The following is a 14,767-nucleotide window of genomic DNA, read 5'->3' on the forward strand; positions in this document are numbered from 1 at the left end:
TTTTCTCCTACAATAACGGAACAAACTATTTTTGTTTATTCAGCTCAGTATTCGTCCGTAAAAAATCGAGTGACCAAGACCGCGCATGCTCAGAAACGAAAGAAGACAATACATGTCTTATGGGAATTTTCGTAACTCCAGTAACCTATTTGTTTTCGATATGAGACAAGCAAGCAAATAAAAAAAGAAAGAAGAACACTCATTCGTATGATATTCCCATCATGTGTATGAGGCTTAAATCAGATTGGACTACTCTGTGTTGTGTAATTTTTTTTCTGTAAATATTTTCTTGCACTGTTTTTCTTTTCTTTTAAGAAAATGATATTTAAACTTAGTTAAGCTATATCTCTGAATGCTCTAATTATAAATGTAAAAAAAAGTTTGTCAAAATTGAGAGCACCGTATTGTAATGGTGTGTGTTTCTGTTGAAACGCATGGTGGTAGGTACTGTGTGTGTGTGTAAAGGGTAACTATGTAGTTAGCGTGCGCCAGTGACGATCACTCTACTAGTGCTTAAATTGTTGCCCCAGAACAGGAAAATCTATTTACAGGGTAAGGCTGAGTGTGTAATAAGTCACATTCTGGTCTTCAGATGTATGTACAGATATATCTCCAGAGGTCTCCAAAAGTGTCTCCAGAGGTGGTCTCAGAGGCATCTCCAGAGGTCTCCAAAGGTATCTCCAGAGGTGGTGTCAGAGATGGTCTCAGAGAACTCCTTAGAGATCTCCAGAGGCATCTCCAGAGGTGGTCTCCAAAGGTATCTCCAGAGGAGGTCTCAGAAATCTCCAGAGGCATCCGCAGAGGTGGTCTCAGAGATATCTCCAGAGGTGGTCTCCATAGGTCTTCAAAGGTATCTCCAGAGGTGGTCTCATAGGTCTCCAGAGGCATCTGCAGAGGTGGTCTCCATAGGTCTCCAAAGGTATCTCCAGAGGTGATCTCCATAGGTGGGATCTGAGAGTGTCATGTTATTGTAGGATTGGGGCTAACACTAGGGTTAGGTTTAGCATTAGAGCTACAGGTAGGGAGCAGCATTTTGGGACAGGTTCAGGATGGTTGAAACATTGGCAGTATTTTCAATATGTAGCTAAGATGAAGAACATGGAGACCTCAAACTAGTAATTAACCTTAGAAATGTTTATTTTTACCAAAAGAGTAGTTGATACATGTAATTGAATTCCAGCAGAGGTAGCGAGTCAGGCAACAAAGGATCTATATTCAAAAAGGTAAAAAAAAATAAGAAAACCCAATGTAAAAAGGGTGCAGCCTTGATAGACCACCTGATCTTTTTTTGTCATCACTTCTTCATTTGTATGTTCATTTCGCCATTAACTTTATTGATTTTCATCTAATTGCAAAATTTTGCCGGAATGTCCTATTTTTCACCAAAGCGAAACCTTGCAATTTTGTTCTGCCATACTGCTATTATTTTCATGGTTAATAAAGAAATTAGTTTGGAGGAAAACCCTTATCACTAATAGACATAGCACATCCACTTCTCTCTTGCTTCCAAGCTTTATGTTTACTACTGAGGTACAGGTGCTCTTTAGAAAACAGAAGGGCCCTCCCACACACTGCTGTCATTCATTCAGAATTATCTATAGCTGTTCCCAATGTCACTTCGTTGTCTCAGATTTAACCGATAGCGTCTGTTGGAGACAAAATTTTGGTAGTGATCCATCAGCAGCATCTGCCAAGAAGTTACCCACAAGACAGCCATGACGGCTTATTGGCTGGCAGCCATTGCACCGCCGTGTCCATTCATGATCTCATTCTTGCTACAACATATTTCTCGGGAGCTGAAATGGGCAGGACCACAAAATACATTGTACTTTCCTTCTCTTTCACTATTTCACTGCTGAAAAAAAGAGTTGACTTTACAAAGGATAGCAGATCCGATCGGCAATAGGATGTTGAGTTGTTTTATGCTATGACCAGGAGTTCCTCATTTTTATAGTGTGATATGAAATGTATCTAAAGCCAAAACTTTTTTTACTTTTAGGTGATGGGTGGATTGTGAAAGGATTTTCACCTTGTCAGATTTTCTATTGCTCTCTCAAAACAAGCCGCTGAATTTTAAACAACTGTGATCTGCCAACCTTGTAGCAACAGTTTGGTGAAGGCCCTTTTCTCTTTCACCATGACTTTGTCAGCTTCATTGCTTGTTTTTGCTTAGGGTACTATTTAAAAGCAGTTTTACTTACCTTATCTCTGGCTCCCCTGGCAGTTGGCATTCATTTCTTCCCTCCGACTCTCCAGGTTGTGGGCAGGCCCTCGGTGCCCTCACTTGCAATGCAGGATCGTTTGTGCTCCATTGCTCCCTTACCGGATTCTCCAAACCAGTTCTGTTGGTCAAGAGTGCCCCTCCACTTTATCTTACTTTATCCATTGCTCCACTGGCAGCTGACACGCACTTCTTCTCTCTGACTCTCAAGGTTGTAGACAAGCCCTCAGCACTCTTGCTTGCAATGCAGGACTGTTGGTGCTCCATTGCTCCTTTACTGGATTCCTTAAACCGACACAAGTCTTTTTTTAATCTAGTTCAACTATAAAAAATATATATATATCATACATCCCCCATATACCCAATCCTGAACCCACAGTTGATCCAGAGGAAGGTGAAAAAAACCCTAGAAAAGCAGAATCCAATTTGCTACAGCAGGGGAAAAAATCCCTTCCTGATCCCAGAGAGGCAATTGGATTTTCCCTAGATCAACTTTACCTATAAATGTTAGTACCCAGTTATATTATGTAAATTTAGGAAAGAATCTAGGCCTTTCTTAAAGCATATCAACTGAGTTGGCCAGAACCACCTCTGGAGGGAGTCTATTCCACATTTTCACAGCTCTTACTGTGAAGAAACCTTTTCGTACTTGGAGCTGAAATCTCTTTTCCTCTAGACGTCTTGTCCTCAGTGTTGTTGACCGTAAAGTGAATAACTCACACCAAGTTCGCTATATGGACACCTTATATATTTATACATGTTGATCATATCCCCCCTTAATCTCCTCTGTGAACAAGTGTTGGTCAAGTGTAGCCCCCTACCGGATTCTTGTAACTGGTGCTAGCCTTTCACTGGATTCCTGATCCGGTGGAGGGCTAGCACCACCGGAGTAGCCCTCCAAAGGACTCCGGAAACAGGTGCTTTTGGTCAAGGGTAGCCCTCCACCAGATTCCTGAACACTGTGCTTTTGGTAAAGAGTAACCCTCCACCGGACCTCTAAAAACAGTGCTGTTGGTCAAGAGTAGCTCACCACCCTAGTGCTGAAAGAAGTGCTGTAGGTCAGGAGTAGCCTGCCACTGTATTCATGAAACTGGTGCTGTTGGTCAAGAGTAGCCTTCCTCCGGAATCCGGTGCTGTTGGTCAAGAGTAGCCCTCCACCAGATTCCTGAAACTGGTGCTGTTGGTCAAGAGTAGCCTTCCACTGGATTCCTGAAACCGGTGCTGTTGGTCAAGAGTAGCCCTCCACCGTATTCCTGAAACCAGTGCTGTTGGTCAAGAGCAGCTTTCCACCTCAAGGGTCCTCAAAGCTCCCTGGCATGGATTACAAAGTAGTCACCACTTGACTGTTATGGCAGAGGATCATGGGGTGACTAAACCACTTATCCTCCGGCACTTTTGCATGCTGTCACAATCAATTAAATCTGTTCTGGCAGAATTTTTTGCCTCCCAGCATGCACATGGGAAAAATTAGCGGGGCTTTAGACAAGTTAATTTTAACCTCAATAAAATTTGCAGGATTAGCATGTGGCGGAGGACAGATTAGGCGTTGGTAGCTATAGAAAGTTCCCGTCGGCGGTTATCTTGGATAAAACAGTTCCTCGGTAAAGCTGCGTCATTCCAGAGCTCCTGGCGCTAGCAAGAAAAGGAAACCGCTTAATACTGATGGAAAGAAAATACTTTTTTAGTCTAGCTAGATGTTACAATTATTTAATTCTCTGCCACGTTGCTGCTGAAAAAAGCTCCTCTCTTAAAAGCATGCCTGTTTTAAAAGTGGACCTGTCATTAAAACTCATATTAATCAAAAGGGCACCTTAGCTTTACCAGATCACATTATTACTATTGTTCTGCTTCTAAATGCTGCTTTAGGCATCAACATCCCTCCATAGACTCAGGCTGTCCAGACAGTATGGTAATTTGCTGGCTTGGCAGCATCCACAGGCAGCGTAACTCTTCATACGACCAAGAAGCTGAATCCGATGCAATTTTACTTTAGGCAAGTGCAGTACAGAGAATGTATGTTCTTTTAGTCTTTTGAGGTGTAAGAAGACAATAGGGGTTGATTTACCAAAGCTGGAGAGTGCAAAAACTGGTGCTGCTCTGCATAGAAACCAATCAGCTTCCAGATTTTTTTTTTTTGTCAAAGTTTAACTGAACAAGCTGAAGTTAGAAACTGATATTACTTTCCTAAGCCCCATCTTTGAGAACTAACACTGACTGAGAGAACATGAAAGAAACAGGGAAGGTCTAACTAGAAGTAAACTAGTTAGTACTAAACAGGAGGGGAGAACAGAGGGAGATACCAAATCACATAAATAAACCACCAAAAGATGTCAGAATTCATCAGAACAATAATAACCAGATACAGTTCAATGTCATAACAGAAAAAAATACATATAGGTGGGATAGAACAACTAGCATTAAAGCCTAAGTCCAGCTTGGGCAAAAGGATGAAATACTGAGTCCCTGGCAAAAGTTCAAAATAGAAAGAGCAACTGCTACCTCCCCTCTGGAGCTTTCCTCTGCCAACTTGCCTGCTCACAGATCCCGCACCAGTCTACTTCCAGGTTGAATGATGCCCAGTATCATTCAACCCACTTCCCGTGAGCTCAGGGTGTCAAGGCCCCACCCCTTCCTCTGGCCCATAAAAGAATACACCAGCATTTAGGGCCCACCCACCTTTGGAGGAGGAAAAGAGCAAAAGAACCTATCATTTTACCAGATAGTTGACTACTAAGCACTACTAAGCAGGAAGCAGAACCTGCCTATGTAATAAACAAATATGGCTGCCCATATGTACATATATATAATTATAAACTATAGATAGAAGCAAGATTTTTAAAACATGAATTTAGATTGATAACATTATGTACTGTACATAAAGCTGATCTGTCTATTTAATAAAGGTTTGGACCATAGTTCCTTATAAAGTAGGGGAGAGTAAGTGGGGTAGTCATTGTACGTGTCTTCTCCATGGTTTCATATATGTTCGAAGTATCACATTTAAAAAGAAGCCTTGAATTGTTTTAGTTCATGAACTGATGTTTTAATATGTTCTTTATTTTATTCCCGGACTTCTCTTGGAATTACAGCATACTAAGATACACAGGAAGGTATTAGATACCAGTGTTTCTGAAGACACACAACGCTATCAAAGGACTAACCATGCCTATAAAGTTTTACTGCTCAGCCAAGGAGGGGGCATAACGAAACAACAAGGTCCAAGTCTGCGTCTCCTTTCATCCGTTGGAGAAAGCGTCTTTGTGATCATAGGCATTGGGGGGCTGCCGGGAGACATAATGGCTCCTGTAGAGGCTTGCATAGTTACCGGCATGCCCAGAATACTAAGAGACCACTAGTCCCCTCTATTATCCCTCCACAGATTTGGCCTGTATTGGGAACCGGCTCTCTATTGTAGGGCAGCCAACCCTCCTCACCCTGAGCCTATTCATTAAGTGGGGCAGGGCTATGGGAACAGGGAGGAAAGAAATTTGTTTTCAAAAGATCTGAGACAACAAGGGGACAAAGTACTGCATCCATTGCTTCTTAAAGGGCTAGCAGGCCCAGTCTTCAAAATCTATCAAGAGACTTTAAAAATGGAGATCTAGAGAAACAACCAACTTTTCTTTAGATTCAATAAACTAGAAGTTGGTTCAATGACAGTAGCAGACATAGAGTAAAATGAAGACTCTGGGAATGGAACATCTAGGGACAATGGGAGCTGGGAGTTTTCATTTCTGGTGGAAACTGGGAGATATTGGTAAAATGCTTTAGGGTCAACTTTTGCTGACTATAGTGAAGACACGGGGTATGGAACCAGGAATCTTCAATGCCCAGAAAATCTGGTGGAAACTTGGAGTTTTTGGTAAAACACTGTAGAGTCAACTAACGTTGACTAACATAGTCAACGTTGACTAATATGAAGACACTGGGAATTAAACATCTAGGAAAGAACGGAACTGGGAGTTTTCATTGCTCAGAAATTCTCTTGGAAACTGGGAGTTTTGGTAAAGTACTTTGGAATCAACTATCGTTAACTAATGAAGACATGGGGAATGGAAAATCTAGGGATGATGGGAGTTTCGAACGTCCGCAGCAATTGCTTTAGCGTTCCATTGAACCGCTCACATAGTCCATTAGTCTGGGGGTGGTAGGGAGAGCTGTGTATAGGCTTGGTTCAACAGAGCTTCTACAACTGCTGGGTTAGGTCTGCAGTAAACTGAGTCCCTTGGTCTGAAATAATCTCCTGAGGGAAACCCACCCTGGCAAAGATTTGGAGCAGGGCTTCCATTACTGTCTCTGCATGGATGTTTATCAGAGGAACTGCCTCCGGGTAATGAGTAGCATAATCCACCAACGTCAAGATATATCTCTTCCCAGAGGGACTGGGTCGGGGTAATGGTCCTACCAGATCTACGGCTATCCGGCTAAAGGGCTCAGCTATGATCGGTAGGGGGTACAAAGGAGCTTTAGATTGGTCGCCCTTCTTTCCCAAGTATCACAGGTACGGCAATACTGTCTAATATCCCCAGTTATCCCTGGCCAGAAGAATAGCTGAGTCAAACGGTGAACAGTTTTGGTCACTCCAAAGTGACCATCTAGGGGAATGTCATGTCCGATGCTAAGCAGGTCACGCCGATATTTCTGCAGCATGACCAGCTGTCGCTTGGGTACTGGATGAGATCCCTTCCCTTCGGTCACCCGATAAAGTAATTCCTGATCCCACTCTATCCGTTCCCTTTCTAATCCCCCGGGGTCCATCCCTGCCCTCTCCCGGTAACTAGCTATCGTCGAGTCAGATAGTAGTTCCCGGGTAAAGTCAGTCGGGGTGGTACAGTCTGGTCAGGGTTAGGGAAGTTAGGCCTCACCTGGGTCCCATCATCGAGTGCCTCCTCCGCTCGCCTTGCTTGCTGCCGGGTGGTCACAGGGAAGGCTTCTGGGGATAAATCCACATGGAAAGATGAAGAAAGATGTCCCAAATCATTTCCAAGTAGAACATCTGCAGGTATATCTCTCATAACTCCAACTTCCACGTCTCTGTATCCCGAGCCCCAGTCCATATGCACTTGGGCAGTAGGGATGTGTAAAACTTTGCCTCCAGCCACTCGCACAGCTATGGACCTCCTGGTTTTCCCAGTCGGTGCAACCCAGGAGGGTTACAGTGCTCTGCTGTCCCTGAGTCCTTGGGCGGGTCGCCCATTCACCCATACAGCCTGTCGGTGATGCCTGCGATTGTCATTGGCAGCAGCTTGTATCGGGTTCACCTCATGGAGTAGCCCAAATTCCTTTTCACCCAGGCCAGTTGAGGTAGATGGTGGGCCGGCTTCCAGGTAATGAGCAGCCGCTCGGGTTGGGCCAGGGGCAGCACGGTTCCATGAAGTGACGTTGACATTTCAAAGACAGTTAGCTTGTTGATGTCCCATTTGATTACACCCATAACAGCGAGGTGCAGTCTTCTTGATGGGTATAGCCGGTCGGGCCATTGCAGGGAGGGCAACTGACTGCTGGGTGGATGGCTGGATATGGGCAGGTACTGGCGGTGGTCTGGAGATGCCACAAGGCTCCGGTTAGTGGGCTCTCCGGGTATCCATATACTGGTCAGCTAGTTCCGCTGCTTTGTCTACCATCAAGGGCTTTTGGTCTTGGACCCACTGGCGAACTTCACTAGGGGATTGGTTTTAAAACTGTTCCAGTAGGATCAGTTGGACAGCATCAGCTAAGGTAGTTGCCTGACAGCCGGAGACCCATGCATCTACCGATCGGGACTGATGAGCCCATTCCGTATAGGGCTGGCCCTATCATCCCCTGTATTATGTCTGCTGTCTCTGACCATTTCCTGTAGTATGTCCGCAGTCTCTGGCCATCTCCTGTAGTATGTCCGCAGTCTCTGGCCATCTCCTGTAGTATGTCTGCAGTCTCTGGCCATCTCCTGTAGTATGTCTACAATCTCTTATCGTCTCCTGTAGTATGTCTGCACTCTCTGATCATCTCCTGTAGTAGGTCTACAATCTCTTATCATCTCCTGTCGTATGTCTGAAGTCTCTGACCATCTCCTGTAGTATGTCTGCAGCATCTGACCATCTCCTGTAGCATGTCTGCAGTCTCTGACCATGTCCTGTAGTATGTCTGCAGTCTCTGACCATCTCCTGTACCATGTCTGCAGTCTCTTATCATCTCCTGTAGTATGTTTGCAGTCTCTGAACATCTATGATGTACACCCATAATCACTGGCTATCTCCTGCTGCAAATCTGCCTTTCTCTGACAGCTTTATGTGGCATTACTGTCACTGAATATGATATATAGCCCTTTGGTAGTATGATATGTAGCCCTTTTGTACTATGTCTGCAGTCTCTGACCATCTCCTGTAGTATGTCTGCAGTCTCTGACCATCTCCTGTAGTATGTCTGTAGTCTGACCATTTCCTGTAGTAGGTCCACAATCTCTTATCATCCCCTGTATTATGTTTGCAGTCTCTGGCCATCTCCTGTAGTATGTCTACAATTTCTTACAATCTTTTATCGTCTCCTATAGTATGTCTGCACTCTCTGATCATCTCCTGTAGTATGTCTTGCAGTCGCTGACCATCTATGACGCACGCCCATAATCACTGGCTATCTCCTGCTGCAAATCTGCCTTTCTCTGACAGCTTTATGTGACATTACAGTCCCTGAATATGATATGTAGCCCTTTGGTGATGTCAGGGCTCACATTTAAGGCCCCCTATATTAAGAAAGATGACCATTACACCCTTTACTCCCTTACAGGATATTCAGAAATACAAATAATTGAAATATATAATAACTGATATGTGTTTTGTATCAAATCCAAAAATATACATCACTGTTTTTTGTCCTTTGTGATATAACAATGTTTTATATTGTGTTTTCCTCACCAGGACAATATGAAGTCAAGTCTACTTTTCCTTTTGCTTGCCATGGCACTGAGCTCCTCCGCTTTAATCCCAGAAGTAGAAGGCATGTCAAGTTAAGTGTCGTCTTCCCTTCAGAACTGATAGTTTTCCTTTTATTTACAATGTTTTTACCATGTTTAGCCCTAATGAAGGATGTATGAGTCTTAAAAAGTGTTGGCTTTTTTTCTGAATTCAGGTGGCTACCCGTCTTTAAGAATAGTGAGCTTTCTACCTTTTTCTACATCAGTTCTGTAATATTTTGATGGCGGGTGTCTGTAAAAGAAAAACAAATCTGACTTAGCAGCCTAGACTGATGCTTTGATTGGCTAAAGATTGATCTAGTTTAATGAACAGTCTAAGGCCCTCTTTGGCTTTTGGTTATGCTAGTCCTGTGAGGATGCTTGTGCTCTGATTGGCTGAATGGTGATCTCATCCTTGGAGGGTTGCCGCTCTAATTGCCTGTAGGTCTATCTAGTCTAGTCTGATAAGTAATTTGCACAATTGTTCCATAACAGGATGCACAGTTTGGACATGTATCAAAAGTCCTAGATAACTCATTCTCAAACAGGGTTCCATGGAAGGGTTCCTCCAGAGGCTGCTAGGTGTTCCTTGATCAATGAGTCATTTCTGCTTCTCAAATAAGTAACCACTGACGCCATTGAACTTTTTAGCTATCTGTAAGTGGATTCTTCCAAATAACCACCAATGTAAGGAACATTCTTCCCACTGACCACCAATGTAAGGAGCATTCTTCTCACTGACCACCAATGTAAGAGACATTCTTTCCACTGACCACCAATGTAAGGAACATTCTTCCCACTGATCACCAATGTAAGGAACATTCTTCCTAATGACCACCAATGTAAGGAGCATTCTTCTCACTGATCATCAATGTAAGGAGCATTCTGCCCACTGACCACCAATGTAAGGAGCATTCTTCCCACTGATCACCAATGTAAGGAACATTCTTCTCACTGATCACCAATGTAAGAGACATTCTTCCCACTGACCACCAATGTAAGGAGTATTCTTCCTAATGACCACCAATGTAAGGAGAATTCTTCCCACTGATCACTAATGTAAGTAGCATTCTTCTCACTGATCACCAATGTAAGGAGAATTTCTCCCACTGACCACCAATGTAAGGAGCATTCCTCCCACTGATCACAAATCACCCAAGTGTAAGTGGCATTCTTCCAACAGACCACCAATGTAAGAAGTATTCTTCCCGCTGACCACCAATGTAAGGAACTTTGTTCCCGGTGACCACCAGTGTAAGGAGCATTCTTCCCATTCACTAATAATGTAAGAGGCATTCTTACCACTGACCACCAATGCAAGGAGCATTCTTCCCAATTACCACCATTGTAAGAGGCATTCTTCCCACTCACCATTACACTGATGTACCCTCAGCTTTAGATCTAGTGATTATTAGCAGGGGTTTCCTGAGACCGGAAAGATATTTCAAGGGTTCCTTCATGTTAAAAAGGTTGACCACCAATGTAAGGGGCATTCTTCCCACTGACCAGCAAAGTAAGAGGCATTCTTCCCAATTACCACCAATGTAAGAGGCATTCCTCCCACTGACCACCAATGTAAGGGACATTCTTCCCACTGGCCACAAATGTAAGGGACATTCTTCCCAATGACTAGGGATGGGCCAAACACCCCCCTGTTTGGTTTGCACCAGAACATGCGAACAGGCAAAAAATTTGTTCGAGCATGCGAACACCGTTAAAGTCTATGGGACACGAACGTGAAAAAATCAAAAGTGCTCATTTTAAAGGTTAATATGCAAGTTATTGTCATAAAAAGTGTTTGGGGACCTGGGTCCTGCCCCAGGGGACATGTATCAATGCAAAAAAAAGTTTTAAAAACGTTTAAAAACGGACGTTATTATGGGAGCTGTGATTTTAATAATGCTTAAAGTGAAACAAAAAAAAACGAAAAAGGTTCTCTTAAGAGGGCAAAATTAGACCACAAAATATGATACAAACAAGCTTTATTAAATAGAAATAATCACAACAAAATATTAAGAAAAAGAGAGGCAGATTGATCGTGTACACAAAGATTGATTTAAAAGAGACAACGTTGTCAAGTAATTAAAAACTGGGGGAACCGCAGCTGCGCATGTCACATTCACACCCCAATCACCACTTTCAAGCATTAATGTTGTTGTTTAGGCATATTCGTTTAGCGTCAGAGTCAGACTGAAGATATCTGTAGGTAACTCCTGTTAATCAATATGCTCAGTCAAATGGCAAACGTGGAATATACTGGGTGGGTGTAGGAGTGAATTGCTGTCCTGGTCTAGCTGAGGGTATTAAATTAAGGATAGGAAGTCCATGAATTAGATAATAAAGAAAACCCTCAGAATGTCCAGTTTATAGCCAGAAAGGATTGCACTAAAGCCAAACAATGTAATGAAACATGATACGAATGTTTCCAGATCATAGACTATAGACACTGCAGACAGGTCTCCTGGAAATATCAGCAGGGGAGGTAATACAGGAACATACTGGGCGCATCCGTATATAAGTAAAACAGGTGGGTTAAAGATACTCTCACCACATTAACGGTTGCGGTCGTTCACACTGACGCGTTTCACCAGCCAATGAATGCTGGTTTCTTCAAGAAACCGGGTTACTCCGCCCCCCTCTGACATCACGGGGAAAGCCATAGGGCAATCCCTGTGAAGTCCCCGTGCGTCAGAGAGGGGCAGGGTCCCCGGGTGGCCCCGCACTCAGGTATATAAGAACTGTCAGAAGAACAGAAGTGTCACACAGCGGGAACCTCCCATGGATGCGGATTGTCTGGAGGACGAAGCTGGGAAGAAGACGCCGGAGGAAGATGCGGACGAGAAGACCGAAGGAAGAAGCAGAGGATCGGATGAAGAAGCAGAGGAAGAAGCGGAGGAAGAACAAGATGGAGGAAGAAAACCGAATGAAGACCAGAAGAATATGGAAGAAGAAGCGGGGAAAGAAGAAGACATTAATAAAGGAATTGTCAAAAACCGTCTCTTGTCTTTTTTAACATTTTTGACACTTTTTTTGTGAAATGGTAGGGGTACATTTGTACCCTATTACCATTTCATACAGGGGGAGGACGGGGATCTGGGGGTCCCCTTGTTAAAGGGGGCCTCCAGATTCCGATAAGCCCCCCGCCCGCAGACCCCCACAACCACCAGGCAAGGGTTGTGGGGATGAGGCCCTTGTCCCCATCAACATGGGGACATCCTCCCCATGTTGAGGGCATGTGGCCTGGTACGGTTCAGGAGGGGGGGCGCTCTCTCATCCCCCCCTCTTTTCCTGCAGCCTGCCAGGTTGCATGCTCGGATAAGGGTCTGGTATGGATTTTTAGGGGGACCCCCACGCCATTTTTTTTTCAATTTTGGCGCAGGGTTCCCCTTAAAATCCATACCAGACCTGAAGGGTCTGGTATGGATTTTGAGAGGGGCCCCCACGCCATTTTAAAAAATAAAAAATTTGGCACGGGGTACCCCTTAATATCCATACCAGATCTGAAGGGCCTGGTATGGAATTTGGGGGGACTCACACGCATTTTTTTTTTTTTATTTTGGTTCGGGGTTCCCCTTAATATTCATACCAGACCTAAAGGGCCTGGTAATGCACTGTGTGGGAACCCCAGGCTGTTTTTTTTCAATGACTTTTATTGCAGAGTATTGCAGAGACCCAACAATTCATTATAGCTGCCGGCGCTACCACTAGTACTTTTAAATTACTTTTTTTCGTTTAGAAATGTCATTTTTCTCTCGGACTGTTGTAAACACGGAAAACATGCGCCACTTTACAGACATACTATAGACACCCCCCAGGTATGAAATTTAAAGGAATATTTCACTTTTATTGTTTCACTTTAAGCATTATTAAAATCACTGCTCCCGAAAAACGACCGTTTTTAAAAACTTTTTTTTTGCATTGATACATGTCCCCTGGGGCAGGACCCAGGTCCCCAAACACTTTTTATGACAATAGCTTGCATATTAACCTTTAGAATTAGCACTTTTGATTTCTCCCATAGACTTTTAAAGGGTGTTCCACAGCTTTCGAATTTGCCGCGAACACCCCAAATTGTTCGCTATTTGGCGAGCAGGCGAACAGCCAGTGTTCGAGTCAAACTCATGTTCGATCTGAACAGACCGCCCATCCCTACCAATGACCACCAATGCAAGGGGCATTCCTCCCACTGACCACCAATGTAAGGAGCATTCTTCTCACTGACCACCAATGTAAGAGGCATTCCTCCCACTGACCACCAATGAAAGGGGCATTCCTCCCACTGACCATTAATGTAGGTGATACTCTTCCCAATGACCATTACACTGATGTGCCCTTAGCTTTAGATATAGCGATTATTAGCAGGGGTTTCCTGAGCCCGGAAAGATATTTCAAGGCTTCCTCCATGTTGAAAAGGTTGAGAAAGACTGACCTAGATGGTTCTACAAGAGCCCTAAGAAAGCACTGCAGAGTTGACTATTTAGCGTTTGTCAAGGTAATGTTGGCTTTAAGCACTAATCTGTGGTTTTATGTAAAGTATCTGCTCCTCCAATAATGATAGCTGTTAGTTCAAAGAGTGTCCTGATCGATGGTTTCCATATTTCCTTTCTAAATGTCAACACTGAAAAAAGTGAAGAGTGTTAATTTCCTGTAAAACATAAAATATTCTGTGGTCGGACAGATGTGGTTTGGCACCGTGCCCTGCCTAAGCCTGGTTTTTCATTAATGTTCTTTCCCTTTCCAGAAGATTACAAGAGCTTAAGGGTGAGGATTGGAAACTCTTCAACGAAAGCTGTGTTGTCGGGCACGTTGACCATCCCTTGCCACATCACGTACCAGTCACCAGCGGAAGAGGTGACTGTGGGCCGCCGGGCTGTGCTGGCCACACCTCGGGTGAAATGGACCTTCATTTCCAATGGTAAAGAAGTTGAAATATTGGTGGCTCGGGGCCACAAGGTCAAGATCAATGAGGCTTACAGACTACGGGCCTCTCTCCCGCACTACACGACTTCAGCATATGACGTCACGCTGGTCCTCAAAGATCTGATAAGCAACGATTCAGGGATTTACAAGTGCCATGTCCAGCATGGCATTGAAGATGACCATGAGATGTTGGAGGTGAAGGTCAAAGGTAAGCCACTGGGAGGTCATATTGAACCTGCATAGGAGACAGCCCTGCCTATCCATTACCTTTACTGGTCTGTATGTGATAAGAAAACTGTAAGGAGAAGAAGGATTAAAATGTTTGTAAAAAAAAACAAAAAACTTTTTTTACAGTTTTGGATAGAATAAGGAATAATTTCAACTTTTTAATGCTCACTTGGCCTCCCTTAGAAATATTGACCCATAACCAGTTTTACTTGGCAAGTGTGAAAAATCCACATTAGGGATATTGACAGACATTTTTTTTTATTTTGTTTTAAGTTCTGCATGTATAAGGGGCTTTGCAATTACCTGGATATTGGTGCCAAAAGCACAAGTCTCTGCCTTGTGACTGTCCTGCTGAGGCTATGCCCACCGCCATATTGTGCCCCACTCTGTGCCAGGGATTTCCAAAATGGCATTTCCCATCGTTGACCTTTATATCCCAAGGAAGGAATGCCCACACATAAGTAGGTGGT

General features: G+C 43.8%; 1 protein-coding gene across 2 annotated transcripts in view; it reads left to right on the forward strand.

Annotated features, from left to right (window-relative positions):
• The window catches only part of BCAN (brevican), a 61,788-nt gene that overhangs the window by 16,993 nt on the left and 30,028 nt on the right, over positions 1-14,767 (forward strand). For both annotated transcript variants that reach the window (XM_073610140.1, XM_073610141.1), the window contains exons 2-3: positions 9,115-9,202; positions 13,891-14,277. In XM_073610140.1, the coding sequence (XP_073466241.1) occupies positions 9,121-9,202; positions 13,891-14,277 (469 nt within the window). In that variant the 5' untranslated portion in view covers positions 9,115-9,120. The remainder of the gene's footprint in view (positions 1-9,114; positions 9,203-13,890; positions 14,278-14,767) is intronic.

The sequence above is a fragment of the Aquarana catesbeiana genome, linkage group LG13 (genome assembly GCF_042186555.1).
Source record: "Aquarana catesbeiana isolate 2022-GZ linkage group LG13, ASM4218655v1, whole genome shotgun sequence".
NCBI lineage: Eukaryota > Metazoa > Chordata > Amphibia > Anura > Ranidae > Aquarana > Aquarana catesbeiana.